At 39.6% G+C, this 14,488-nt stretch overlaps 1 protein-coding gene across 1 annotated transcript in view; it reads left to right on the top strand.

Moving 5' to 3' along the window:
- Positions 1–601: 601 nt before the first annotated feature.
- The window catches only part of IL1R1 (interleukin 1 receptor type 1), a 21,645-nt gene continuing 7,758 nt past the window's right edge, over positions 602–14,488 (top strand). The window contains exons 1-10 of the mRNA XM_017818346.1: positions 602–712; positions 2,109–2,190; positions 3,730–3,994; positions 4,955–5,097; positions 6,910–7,141; positions 8,708–8,897; positions 9,823–9,997; positions 11,194–11,259; positions 13,055–13,175; positions 13,571–13,632. Of these exons, the coding sequence (XP_017673835.1) occupies positions 5,037–5,097; positions 6,910–7,141; positions 8,708–8,897; positions 9,823–9,997; positions 11,194–11,259; positions 13,055–13,175; positions 13,571–13,632 (907 nt within the window). The 5' untranslated portion in view covers positions 602–712; positions 2,109–2,190; positions 3,730–3,994; positions 4,955–5,036. The remainder of the gene's footprint in view (positions 713–2,108; positions 2,191–3,729; positions 3,995–4,954; positions 5,098–6,909; positions 7,142–8,707; positions 8,898–9,822; positions 9,998–11,193; positions 11,260–13,054; positions 13,176–13,570; positions 13,633–14,488) is intronic.

Genomic DNA, 14,488 nt, shown 5'->3' with positions numbered 1-14,488 from the left:
TGCCTGTTCTGGTAAATACCAGACAGAAGTGAGTCCCTGCACTCAACTCGTGAATGGGGTGATGGATTTGTCAAGGACTGGTTTCACTTGTGCGACAATTTCCTGGAGCAGACAGTTAAGTCGGTCATGCCCTGGATGCACTGCGGTGGACGGGTAGATCTGTTTCTTTGAAGACATGAAATGTCTGCTCCCATCGGGTTGCCAAATGGGCATTAGCTCCACTCCGCGGCAAAGCGCATCGCTGAGCTGGCCAAAGGGCTCTCATGCTTTCCTAGGTCAGCTCGGTCAAGGCTTTCCATGCGTCCCGAGGGCAGCCTAAAGGAAAACTGGTGTCCACATTGCGCTGAAGTCAGCTTGGCCGCCCCGGGCCGTCCCCTTCACAGCCTGAAGGGGAACTAAATCCAGGCTTGAGATCTAAAGGATGTGGGTTGATGCCAGGGAAAAGGGGGCCATCATGAGGACCCAGCTCGCCCTGTGCCCGGTGCTTCACGTCCCCGGGGTTCAGCGGCGACGCCCGGACTCCCAGCGCCGCTCAGCCCACGCCGGCTCGGGCAGCGGGCAGTGCAGGCAGCGAGGCGGGCCGGGGGCGGCCTCGGGGCGGGGCGAGGCGGCAGCCGCGGCTCCCCGGGCGAGGCGGGGTGTGCTTCCAGCCCGCCCGCCCGCTATGTGGAGCGGACCGGGGCGGCCGGCTGGACGCGGGGAGCAGCCGGAGGTGAGGAGGGGCGGTGGGCACCGTGGGGGCAGCGCCTCGCTCCCTGCCGAGGCTCGGCTTCGGCGTGACGGGGAGGGCAGGGGGGTGTGGGCTGCGGCGGGGCCCGGAGGCGGCTGGGCTTTCCTTTCCCCGCGTGTGTCCCGTCGCGCCGTGGCCCATTTGCCGTCCTTTGGCGCCGTGGGGAGCGGGCGGCGGCGGGAGGGTCCCCCCGGGCCGGCGCCCCCAGGGCGGTCGGGGGTCCGCGGGCAGCGGGGAGCGGCTCCTCGGCAGGTTTAGGCTGCAGTGGCTGATGGCTTCCAAAAAAACTAACCCCAGCCCCTGGGTTTGTGTTACTTTTAGCCGTGTTTTGAGGCCGTGCGTGTTGCTGCGAGGTGTGTTGACACAGTCTCCCTACCTGTATTTGTGGCTGCTGCTGTCCCATCTTTCACGGCACTAAATAGCGCCCTTAGAAGTAACTTTTTTATTTTGCCTTTGTGTCTGCTCCCTCGTTGTGTGTCTAATTGTACAAGCCCAGGTACGAGTGCAGTGTATAAATAAAGGCTGTAGGAGTGCTAACGCTGCCACATTTTTTAAAGTACTTGTAACAGGAAGCGGGATAATGTTTGGCGTAAATCTTCTTGACCTAGTAAACGTGGCAGAAACTATTTCTGTATTTATTTATTGCATAAGGATGACCAAGAAAGGCTCCTTTTTTTAACTGTTTATATGACAAGAGCAAGGTTTTGGATGATGCCTGCAGAAATACCTGTATCAAACCCAGCAAGGAGCGCTGCTCTAACAATCCCAGACCTGTTCTGGCCGCTTCCTAGATAGCTCTTGGCAGCAGCCTGGAGAGCCATAGCTTGGTAGGAGTGAGCTATCCATTAAAAACTACTAAGCTGAATCAAGGTTCTGGTTTGTTTCCAGCAGCAGCAGCAGCTCTTAAGATTGGAGAGTTTCTTCAGGGACTCAAGCAAGCTGCTGGATGTGTTTTGTTTTTCTTCTTGAGAAATTCAGCATCGTGCTCTCATTTGACTTGGACGATTTGTATGTGCTTGGATCCTCAAAAAACAGGCTAAAAGGTCATGAACAAAAGTTATTTTAGAATGCAGAATCTTTAATTGAGATATTTTAATGCACATGTTTTAAATTAATCCTTAAATGAGAAATACATGTTACTTTTTTTTTGTAAAAAATATTACTGATTTCCTCTCTCCCTCTGAGAATAATACTTTTTTTTTTGTTAACACTTTGCATCACTATTTTTGATACATACAGTTTTACCTGCATGAGCCGTTCAGGTCCTTTTAAATGCTTCTTAACAGTACTTTGAAATGATAATGGAAAATGAATCACTTACTTTGGATTTAAATAAAAAATGGGTGACATTAAAATTCTTATTACTTTACAATGACAGGTATCAGGAGTTGAAATGACATAGAAAAGTCTTCGAAGAGCAGACTGTGAAATTAACTCCTTCCACTTGATACTGAAAGAAGGTACTGTTTTTAATTTATTTGAATATTGATAAGCTACAGATAGTATTTTTGTTTCCTTCCTCCTGTTCATTGGTGAAAGTTGGGGCAGTACCTGAATTTGAAGAAATACACTTTCTTCAAAGTCAGATTTAGAATAGTTAGTACTTATCCTAAGACTGAACTGGAATTTAGCTTGCAAAGACTGAACTGTTGCAGGCTTCTTTGTGAACATTGTTTGACTGTGTTTTGATGTAGCTTCAACGTAATGCCCTGGATAATGGGTTTTCCTTAAAGGTACAACTTTTCTGTAGTTCTGCATCTTGCAGGATTGTTGGGAAGGGAGACATTTGAAGTCTGAAGTTACTGGTCAACACATCAGTGTCAGAATACCCCAGTGGATAACCAACTTGATCACAGTCAGTTATAGATTCTGTGAGCTTCTTGAGAGTGCTTGTGCATCAAGTTGTGTGACACGGTGTTTGTACATGCCCCTGTAAAATGATCAACTGCATTCTGTTTATATATTGAGTATGTTAGACAGGAAATTTGTGATCTTGGGAAAGTGGTAGACTTGAAACAAGTCTGTTAGAAATTTTAGCATGCTTTGCTGTTATGCTTTAACTGTTTTGGTAACTTCAGCCACAAACATTATAAGTGATGTGGGATTTTGTTTCTTGTTGGCTTTTTTTCCCCTTTATTTCTTAAAAGATTTCATGTGCATTTTTCCTTTGAGGCCAGTAAGCTTTGAACTGAAAACAGTTTTCCAGACTATGTAGACAGTGTCATCAGTGAAACTGGAATTCTCTACACATGGAATTTTTGAGCTTCTGTCGTTGTATCCTGGGGACATTTCATAGTGCTGAGACTGGGATAGGAGGCACTACCAGGCTAAAGTTGTTGAGTATGTGATCAAACATCTGCTTTCTAAGCAAAGTTTGTTGTTTCACATTTGTGGATTTTGGGTAGTGTTTCTCTTTGTATTTCGTTTAAGAAAAAATGTAGAACCCTTGTGTGGTCACTTGAAACCCTACTGACCAGGATAAATATGCTCTGCATACTGTGAGGCATTGCAACTGCAAAGTTAGAGACTTCTTCCTGTCTTTATAGAAGTTTTAAGCTTTACTGCTGCAATAAAAGTTGTACTTTAACATACAGTATTGGAAAGACATCTGCTCTTGGTACTGGAGGCAAATAATGAGTGCAAAATATAAAGCTTAACTTGTTGGATTGCTTAGTTGTTATTATTTTGCCCAATGTTTAAGTATTCTTTGTTTCCTTTTAGTGGTTAAATTAGTCTTATGAAGTTGCTTGTCACCTGTGTAATATTATGTTGTTTTTGACAGAAACTTCATTGTCCAAAGATCTTTGCTAGAATTCTTGGTCGATCTCTACTGCAAGTTTTGTTGTTGCTCTATTAAGTCATCTCTCTATTGTAGGGAGAGGGATGCTCTTGCTTTTATATTTTAGATGTCTGTAGAAAATTTGGTTTTGGATGTGTATGCTGCTGTCCAAATGATGGGTTTTGTAAACTCCTTTTCCCCCCTTCTCTGCTTTTTACAGATAAACTGAAACTTCAGGAATTATGATCTGCTCATTGGCAAGTTACAGGAAAAGCACATATAAGGCAACTGAATAAAGTCTGTGGTATGAGGGCTTTGTCAGATAAACTGTCCAAAAGAAGTACATACTCAGAGGCTGTTATGTTAAAGTGTTGAACTCTGCTTTGTGTGTCCCTCCCTACTACCCCAACACTTCTACATGTGAAATGTTTCAGAAGAAGGAGCTGGTGTGGCTTATTTGTCACTGAACTACATTGGATATAAAAGTAAGTCAAGGCTGACTTTTTCAGGGAATATCTTCTTTTCTTCCTGCCATTTCTAGCTGGGTAGAAAGCAATATTAACTAGGACCTTTGCAATGAATGTTTTGCAATGGACTGCTTCAATTGAAACCAGTTTGCTATAGAGTGAGAGGCAGCAGCACACAAAATAGTCAGAAGCTGAGGAAAGACACGACAGCTAAATGCAGACCTTAACTTACAAGGAGCTGTCAGAAGAAAAAGGATTTAAGTGTTTCCCAGCTGGCTGACAGTAGAAGGCTTAGGGAGATCTCTGATGACACCTTGCCAAAAAAATGCAGGTGCATCTGAGAGGGGAGCAGGACTTGGTTAAGGTTTAGAGGTTTCATAGAAGCCACTTGCAGGCCATGAGGGCAGTGTGTGTCTGTTTAATCATGTCTTAGTTGGAGAAAACTGAAAACAAGACCTGAGGTGTGAAGTGAAACTACAATTACGGACACTTTTCTTTTGTGTCTGACCACAGCAACTCATATTAGCTGCGGTTTCTACACATTCGACTTTAGATGCCACTTTAAGTGCCAGGTCACACTAAAATTAGTGTGCTTATAAAGAATTGTAGGTTATCTGCTCTTAAAAGCAGTGATGCCTCAGTCATACAAAAACAGTTCAAAGAATGAAACCTCGTACATCTCTGTGATTGTGTCACTTGTAAGCATGTGGAAAGACAATCAAGCTTGGTTTTTAAATTATGTAGTATAGCTGAAATCACTATGCTAGCATAATTCTTCTGTGCTTCAGGGTTGTGGGGGGTTTTTTTAGTTAACTATGCTGGCAAAAGATAATTATATTTTATGCAAGAATTATTCCAGTAGAATAGTTCTAGTTCAGGAAAAGTTCTAGTAGAAAGCTGAAGACAGCAGCTTATCAAATCCATTTTTTCCCTCTGCAAGATGACTAATGCTTCTTCTGATTTTTTTTTTTTTTTTAGAAGTAATGCAGGGTGCAGAGGACAGTGCAGCTTGAACAGTCTTAACCCAGCATTTGAAAAAGCTTCTGTTTTGCAGCAAAATATGACACCTGTAGTTTTGCTCATTGGTCATCTCATTCTACTGATACCTCTGTTCAGTGCTGGTAGGTTACATACTTCGTTGAAATTACTATTTTAAAAAAGAAAATCTGCAAGAGATAAGTTGTGTATATTTACTAGGAAAGAGATATCAAGAGCAAGTAGTGGATCTGGGGTTTGTTTTTGCTTCAGTGTATTAAAAATAGCTGAGTGCCTCTTCTGGGATTGAAATTGCATGAGGGATGGCATGGACAAATGGACATAAAAGTTTTTAAATCTAGCCACATAAACTTAGGGTACTGAGGCTTTGATTAGCCTCTCCCTGTTTCTTGTGAAGAAAGTCCAAAATGATTGGCTTCCTTGACTTTGTTAGCTGTTGAATGCCTTAAGAAACATGCTGTATCTCTAGTCCTGAAAGCAGTAGGGCTGAGTTTCCTTTACAGTTAATTAGTAATATTTTTAAGATAGGCCTATTTTTTCAGTAAAGTTCAGAACTACATAAATTAATGATGCTTGTCTTGCTACTCTTGTCATAAGCAGTTTAATATTAATGTCTCTGAATTAGTTTAAGCTACATAGAGACCTACTTGGAAATCTTCAAATTAGGTGGTAGTAAGATAGTGATACTGAAAGGATTACTGAAGACTTTTTTTTATTTTGAAATGGAATCTGTTGACTTTGTATTTATACAGTCATTCAGCAGGTTTTTAAAATCAGTTCAGCCAGATGTTTTGCAGTTTCATAGGAATTCCGTGCTGCATACAGAATCACAGAATGGTTTGGGTTGGAAGGGTCCTTAAAGATCATCCAGTTCAACCCCCCTGCCGTGGGCAGAGACACCTTTCACTAAACCAGTTTGCTCAAAGCCCCATCCAACCTGGCCTTGAATACTTCCAGGAATGAGGCATCTGCTTCTCTGGGCAAATGTATGCAGAAGTTAGAAAGTTTTACAATCTACTTTATAGCCCAATGGCTAGCTCTGTGTTAAAATGGTATTCTCCAGTATGTTTTTGCTTGCAGATTTGGGTTCTTGATAACTTTTTGCAGTATCTGTCTTACTTTCTCTGATATTTTTTGGCTGATGTTTAAAGAAATGGTTGCTGGGCTGCATTATTGTGCCATGTCAACTTGTTACACAGACATAATTATAAAAATTCTGTTTATGCTGATCTTTTATATGATGTTCAGAATAATGGGCCTTCTGGATAAAGGTGCAAATATAGTAAGGAAACAATACATTATGGTCAAGACTTCTTAATCTAAATACTGTGCCTTTCCAGATTTTTTTTTTATTGTAACATGTTGGTTTACAGACTTCTTGGATGTGTTGAGGTCTTGATATCATTCCATACTGTCTTTGGCTTCAGGTTAAGAAACACCTGTTCTTTTAACCCCTGATTTGTTTTTGGCCCCACAGTCATAATGGCCAGAGTAGTGTCAGGAGCTCTACGCTGCTACTGTTTGCACTATGCTTTACATAGGTAGTATTCACACTAAGAATCTGGAAATTCTGCAAAAGTAATAACATGCTCAAATAACAAGGACATGACAGGTGAGTTGGGAAGCTTGGAGTTGCCTGGTGAATCCCATGGATCTAATACTCTGGTTTGTGCTGAGGGTATTGGACTTGCATGTGCTTGTTACTGAATACCTTAACAGAGGGAAGTTGTGGCATAAGCTTGTAAAATGTGTGTTTATGTCTTCAACCAGAAGGTGCTAAACAAACAAAAAATAGTAGCCTTGTGATGTTTTAATGGTAAATTGTTTCAGAAAGTTTATTTTCTAATTCTGTGTCACTTGGAATGGATATTGATACTTCTAAAACATATGAGTGTATAGATTAAAAGCATTGATAATTTTTATCTTTTTTTTAGTAGAGGAATGTGTTCTTTGTGATTACTTTGTGCTTGTTGGAGAGCCTACAGCTATTACTTGCCCCATTATTACACTGCCAGTGCTTCACTCTAATTACAATCTGACGTGGTATAAAAATGCTAGTGCTACACCAGTAACTACAGAGACAAATGCCAGGATCCACCAGCGAGAGGGCTTGCTTTGGTTTGTTCCTGCAATGCTGGAAGATTCTGGACCTTATGAATGCGGTGTAAGGTAAGGAAGGAAGGATAGAAACAATTGGGTTGCTAATGCTTGCAAGTTTGATAATGTATTTGTGGAACTTGAGCATACAAAACTTTTTTTGTTTTAGGTAGAATGCTTAAACAGTTAAAAAGCACTATTTTGACCATGCTTTTTATTTCTGCATGATGCCTTTCTCTTCCACCTATTTACCATTGCAAAAGTGGTTCATACAGAAGACTCTTTATCTTGAAGCATGATAACACTAACAATGTGAGGATTGCTTGTTTGTTTTGGATGAAGCATAAGGTCACAGGAAAACATCTTCACTGCTTCAGCTTTTCCTGTGTTCAAATTGCTGTTTGATACTCACAGATCAGAAGAACATTTTGTTTTCTTCATAGAACATGGCTAAATGGAAGCAGGATCTAAGAGGAGGAAACTCTGCATTTTATGCAGTATCACCACACACAGATTTTCTGGAGAGCTTAGCAACTTTTTGCAAATCTTATTAGAAATTTACAAATTAAAAGGCAGAAAAGCTTTCTTATGATTTATTTTAAAATATTACCAATTGTTACTGGTCAAAAATGAGAATGCAAAGCAATGTGCTGGACAGCTTTAGAGACAGTGAAAATGATGTGTCAGTAACACTACTCAAACAATCTGAGTGCAAAGAGAAGAAATAAAGGGAATAGATTATTTGAAAAGAATCTTTATCTAGCTTTTTTTGGTACTTTAAAGCTCTTGCTACATCTACAGCTCAGATTAGTGCACTGGGCTTAACTACTTCAGGTCATCGAATCTTTTTTGTGATGGTTGAAATTCACTGTGTGCTGAACAGGAAATTAATTTTGGGAAGACAGACAGAAACTGTTCCTTTCCTCATGGTCTTGCCACAACACACTGAGAACAGCCAGTACAGGCTTTTCAGGTGGTCCAGAATTTGTTTTAGTAGTGTGTAGTTATGTGTAGTGGTGTGCATACAGTACACCAGTTATCCTGGAGGGGTTTGGGTTGTGAATGTAGTAACAGTGATCAGCAGAAACTTCCCATGTCGTGGGCCTTTGCACGTTCCTTCTCCAGAGCTGACAAATGAAGCTGAAATTGGAAGTCAGAAGACATGTAATCCTCTCAAAGCTACCCAGTTATATAATTTTAATTTAGTCTTTCCTACTATGCTTCTAGTTGCTTGAGCTATGAAATGTGTTCCTGTGCGCACCTCACATCCCTGGCTTGCATAATGTCAGCAGGACACAAAACTTGCTAATGTTCAGTTGTGTTAACTGTAGGCAGCATTTTGTGCATCAGTCACTTAAACCTTAATGGGAGTTCTGAGAAGTCCTCACATCCCCTCTGGTGCTTCCAGAGCAGACCCCACTTCTGCTCACAACACAAAATCAGAGCTTATTCCCATCTCTTGATCTGGAATGGGGGTGAGGGGCTGAGGATGGTATTTGTGAGCTAGGAGGATGCAGCAGGGGTGTTAGAGGCAAGGCCAGTGAAGATGCTGAATTCCCTGTCTGTAAACTGCTTGACTTGCTGGAAAGCAGGAACCTTTCTGTTAATGACCTGACTTGTTTGTTGTTCTGATTACAGGAGCCTTAACCACTCTAACAAAAAAACTATAAATTTAACAGTTTTTAAGAATGATAATGGCTTTTGTTTTAATGGAAAAATGAAGTTTGAACAAAAAGTGATGAGCACAAATACTGGAAAGATTATATGTCCTGATCTAGAACAATTTAAAGATGAAGACAATAATCAGCCTGAAGTACATTGGTATAAGGTATTTTGCATGTGTATTTCATATATACAAGATACAACATGTATTATTTAAAATGTCTTGTGGAGTACCTGGGAAAAGCTGCTTTTGGAAGGGAAGGTTTATTTTCTCTACAGTTTGAGCAAGGCATGAGTGTGAATAAGTTTTGTGAAAATCTGGTTCATTTGATTATTTTATGTAGATAATAAGTTTTAAAACTTGTGTGTTTCTGTAAATACAAGGCTTTGGATAATTATTTCTGTTTCTCAGAATATTAGGCATGTCCTATCTGTTGACTATGCTGTGGTATTCTTATGCTGCTTGCTTTGGTTTTATGAAAATACTCTGTAGACTGTGCAAGCTTAGAAACACATATTTTGTCTGTGTTAAGGTAAAATTATGAAGTAGTTCAACTCTTAATTCTGATGCTGGTATTAAAGCAGCTACATGGGCCATATATGTAAAATAACCTCGGTGCTGCACCTATACATCTTTTGAGATGAAGGGTTTCTCCACTGCTTATAGGTCAAGGAAGAGAAGGAAGTTTTTCGCTGTATTCACATTGCCACAGAAACCCAGACAACACAAGGCACTGCATCACAGTGAAGCAGGGATGCAGGCATGTATTCTCATAAACTCTGCTACATGCATAACTTCTATTACACCTGAGATGGATAACTGCCATGCTATTAATGCAGGCAGTGAACTAAAGCACAGCATTTGAAAACTGAAAGGATTGGCTGCAGGGATTTTTTAAAAAGTGCAAATGGAGTAAGATGTCATCAGGCTTCATGTTAGAGTGTAGTGGTGCTTGAATAAGAACCCACATAATGTCTTTCAAAAAAAGTCAGTATTTGGCAAGTATTTTAATAATCAGTAGAGTTCAGTAACTTATTCAATTGTCAGGTTTTTAGTGCCCTTAAGTCACAAGTACTTTTGATGTATTTAGGAGTGTAAGTCTGGATTTCTTGAAGACAAGCGACTTCTTTTGGCAGAGGGTGAAAATGCTGTCTTGATTCGTAACGTAACCGTGCAAGATAGAGGAAACTACACGTGCCGTATGGTGTACACCTACATGGGAAAACAGTATAATGTTTCAAGAACCATAAGTCTGGAAGTTAAAGGTGAGTGCATGAGGTTATTCTCTTTTTGGCTCTGCTGTAAATATTTGTATGCAGGCATAAGATACCTGGCATATTACCTTTCAGCTCTGTGAAATTAGAGTTGCAAATCTTCTTTAATTAATTTATTCCTGAATATAAAATTAAAATACAATGAAGGACGTTGCTATCCTTAAGGATTGCTTTTGGGGAAGAATTGTTATGGGGAAATGAGTATTGCGGGCTTAGGAATGAGAATTAGAGGAAAGGAGTCGTTACTGGGGTGTGAGGGCATTGTTTTTGCTGAAACAAATAATGGACCACTAAATTAAGTACATTTTAAAATAGAGTATTTTTTTCTGAGACTATCACAGCAAACCACCTTCTTGCAGCCCTGCTGGTGAACTTGCTTACAGAGTTCACTAGAATCTCGGTTGATGGGAAAGGAGATGTGACAAGCTGCATAAATACTATAAAGTTAAATCTTGCTGTAGAAAGGATTGGCTTACTGTTGCCACTTAGTTGTGCTTTCCTGCACACAGGATGTGGAACTGGCTGTCTCACTCTCCCAGTAGTGTCATTTATTGCTGTTATCATTGTAATTGTGTCTTTGTGAGCAGTATTGCTGGTGACCTGACTAGTAACATGGTAGTAGTCCTATCAGAATAGTTGGCTGGAAAGAGCATGTACATCTTTTTAGATTAAATCAAAATTCTGACTCAGGCAGATATAAGAGCAGTGGGTTGTTAGCAGCCAGTCTAAACATGATGCAGAACAATACAATTCCAGCCCAGTTTAAGCATGTGTTTATTTAAACTTTGACTTAAATAAATATTCACCTTATCTAGGAGATCATTATACAATCCCTCTTTCTCTTCCTTATCCATCTCTCTGAAAAAGTTAATTGCATTTTTTGTTTTTATCTTTTTCTGGTTATTTTACTGGGAGTTGATATAAAAGTAAATTTGAGAATTTATTTTTTAAGTATTTTTAAGGTAAGCTAAAGCCTTTTGTTAACTTGGGAGCTAAAAGAGAATAATTTGGAGAGAGCACAGCAAATGTCTTATGAGATATTTCTGTTGCAAATTTGAAACTGGTAGTAAGTATGACACTACAATAGTACCAAACAATAAAACCAAAACCACTGTAAAACTGTCAGTTGAAGTAAGTTGTGGAACTCTTCCTGTCTGAAGTTTTTGATTTTTCTTTGTTCTGATTAGAAAAACCACCACAGATAAAACCAGAGTTTATTTATCCGAAGAACAATACAATTGAAGTAGAACTTGGTAAGTACTGACTATTTAAGAGGTTATTAAGTAAAACAAAGCTCCTGGTCTTTGTGAAATAACGTGTGAACAGTTCCATGGACTTCAGCAAGACTGGGAGATTAACATGTGGATTGAGGATATCTGGAAGACAGATAAGAGATGATAGAACATGATTCCCACAAATAGTTTGTAGGGGGAAATAACTATGTGCCTAAGATTGGAGTATCTTGACCAGCAGTGTTGTGCGGGATGAATTTATTTATCTGTTTATTTATTTATTTATTGTTATTGTCATCTGTCCTTTCTACCACTTCTCAGTGTCCCTGTCTTGATGTATCTTCAGTATCTGTGGAAATATTGCCCCCCTGTTAAATGAGGACTAGGTGAGACACTTTACAGGAATTTAAGGAAATTGATTGGTTGGTTTGTTTTAAAAAGGCATAGCCATTCAAAAGTAATATTCTCTGTCCAGTACCTTTAATGGGTTACTGGAAGAAAAAAAATAAATCTTTGCTCCTATTAGATGTCTGGCTGTAGTGCAGAATATTTAAACACCTGCATGAACGTAGAAACAGCTGTATGATTTTTGAATGAGAAATGGCAGGAGAAGGTTGTTCAGAAACTTAACAGTAAATTTATGAATGCATGGAAATGGAGAGCATGGAACATGCATTTGAGGTTTTTTTTTCCTTTTGAAGAACTGTGCAACACACTAAACCACATCTTTAGAAAAATTCATTATCATGGTGGAAGGACAGGAGGGAAGAGATTGGGGAGCATCTCTGATTTCTATGCAAACTCTTGTTCAAGTAACTGCTTTGCACGTAAGGTAAAGGTTTATTCCATACTTTTGTTAGAGATTATTCCTTGGTAGAAGCTTCTAGATCTGATGTGGTTCTAGGAAATGAAACACTAAGATCTTTACATAGGTGAACTGAGACAGCCCACCTTCTCCTATCAAATCATAACTTCCATGGGTAAAATAGAGAAGGAAAGGAATCCAAGAAAGCTGCTTACCTTCCTGTACGTGGAGCTCTCCGAGGTACATTGGAAACAAATATGTTTTGCAACTTGATTTGGGTAATACTGAGGCATTCTGTAAGATCTGGACTCTTGGTGGCAAAGGACCTGAGTGACAGGTGAGCTTGCTCTGGGAGTAGAATGTGACAATATTCAGAAACCATCCCAGTGGACAGTGCTGGCCAAAAGACTCTGATGTGGAGTAAAGATATACATGGTCCCTAAGAATGGGGTTCAGCTCCAGGGTGTAGTTGTCTGCATGTGGGTATCTGCATATGATCTAGCGTCTTTACCCCGTGCCGTTATCAACGGGGGCTCGACTCAGCTGCCTACACATGGAGTGCTGTTTTGAGCAGTCTGGCTACTCTAGCAGTGCAGATTTCTTTAAGATCTGGAGTCCTGTCTGAGAACTCCATATAGATACCTTGGATGTTGCCACAGTGTGTACATGCAACTGATTTGAGCCCTGGAGATCTTTCAGTGGAGTCGGGAGAGCCATTCAGTTAAGGTATCTACTTCAGTGTGTGGACTTCAGCAGAGCTGAACTGTGTTACTAGCTTAGACATCTAGCTTACATGTAGATGTGAACATTTAGACACCTGCATTTAGGGTGGAATTTATATCCAGGTCGTAGGCACCCAAAATTGGATTACAAATGAATGAGTTTTAGGACTCTGGTTTTCTTAAGGTATTTATTGTTTTATATCCCTCCTGTTCCTGACTGTTCCTTCATCACTTGATCCTGCTTCTGTTACAAGACCTTCAGTTCCTATGTTTAAATGTTTTTTTGTAGGCTCTCATGTAGTTATGGAATGTAATATATCAAGTGGCATAAATGGCTTAATTCCATTCTGGCAAGTTAATGATGAGGATGTTGATATCTTTGATAAAACCTACAGGGAACAGTTTTATGAGTAAGTATCCTTATACATTGAATTATAAGTGCATTTGCAAAGCTGACCTCCAGTCAAATGTCAGTAGTCATTGAAAGACTGATTAGAAGTCTGCATCAAACACAGTATATTCTTTTTGCTTGGTTTTTAAAAAATGACATTGACATTTAATTATAAATACTGATGTATTTGATACAAATGTAATGAAGCAATCATATGTAGATTTTTATAATCCTGTTGTGAAATATAATTTTGTAATATAATTAATATAATACTTGCTTATGCATTTGTTCTTAGGTGATTTTTTTTGATAATAGATTAAAGCCCTTTATCCTTAATATGGAAAGGATAGATTGTTCCAAAACAAAAAAAATCACCAAACCTAGTTTTATTTGTGAAGTTGGTTCTTTTCTGAGTACAGACACAGTTGCTAATCCTCAAGAACACAAAGCAGAAGCTCTTGTTGCAGGACATTTAGGTTTGGATTTTTTATGTTCAGGAAAATAAAATTAAGCTGGTAAAAGCGGCAATTCTTTAGGGAGAGCAGGACTTTTCACTCAGTAACTGGTCTATGCTGTAACAAAATGTGGATCTACTCTTTTCTTTCTCATTGTATCAATCACTGCTGTTAAACGTAACCCTTAAAATCTAGTGCGAAGAAGAAAAAAAATCTCAGCTGATTAGTTCACATTCATGGAGAAGCATTGTCTTCTCCACCAAGTGCTGTCACCAGTGCAGATTATGGCTAGAGAGTTAGGCAGCAGACTGCTTTTAAAATTACCTACTTCATTCATCTGTATCTGGCCTCTACTTTGTCCTCAGGTTCGTTAAGGGGGAATTACTACTTTCATTATAGATCTGTATACTTCTTGTTTGTCTATAAATGCCAGGGCCCCAGCTTATGGTCTCTAGGGCACAACTAAGTCCATTATTCTTCAGGACTTGAAATTTCTTATCTTCACCAGTGTAGCTGTGTGTAACTGTTTATAGTGGTAGTATCTTCAGCTTCTTCTGAAACCTTATTCTGCTCTTAAAGCATTTAATATATTTAAGTTAAAGCACTTCTCTCTTAAGATTTGTGGCTTGCTTGGAAGTGGTCTCCATTTCTAATCACTACCCCGTCAGATAATTTTCCCATGCCAGAGATGGAGATGTGCAAAATACATCCTGTACAAGTTCAAAGCAAGTTATCCAATATCAGAAAAATTAATTGCAATATTAATGTTTTATTTCATAAAATAGCAGCACTTCCGCAGCAGTTAAATTTGTGAAGCATTCTCTGTAGCAACCTACACTGTAACCATGGCCAACAAAATAGACTTGAGGCTTACACC

Source organism: Lepidothrix coronata, unplaced genomic scaffold, assembly GCF_001604755.1.
Source record: "Lepidothrix coronata isolate B3197 unplaced genomic scaffold, Lepidothrix_coronata-1.0 Scaffold68, whole genome shotgun sequence".
NCBI classification, from domain to species: Eukaryota; Metazoa; Chordata; class Aves; order Passeriformes; family Pipridae; genus Lepidothrix; species Lepidothrix coronata.
The sequence above is the reverse complement of the archived record's forward strand: the minus strand, read 5'-3'. Positions and strand labels throughout refer to the sequence as shown.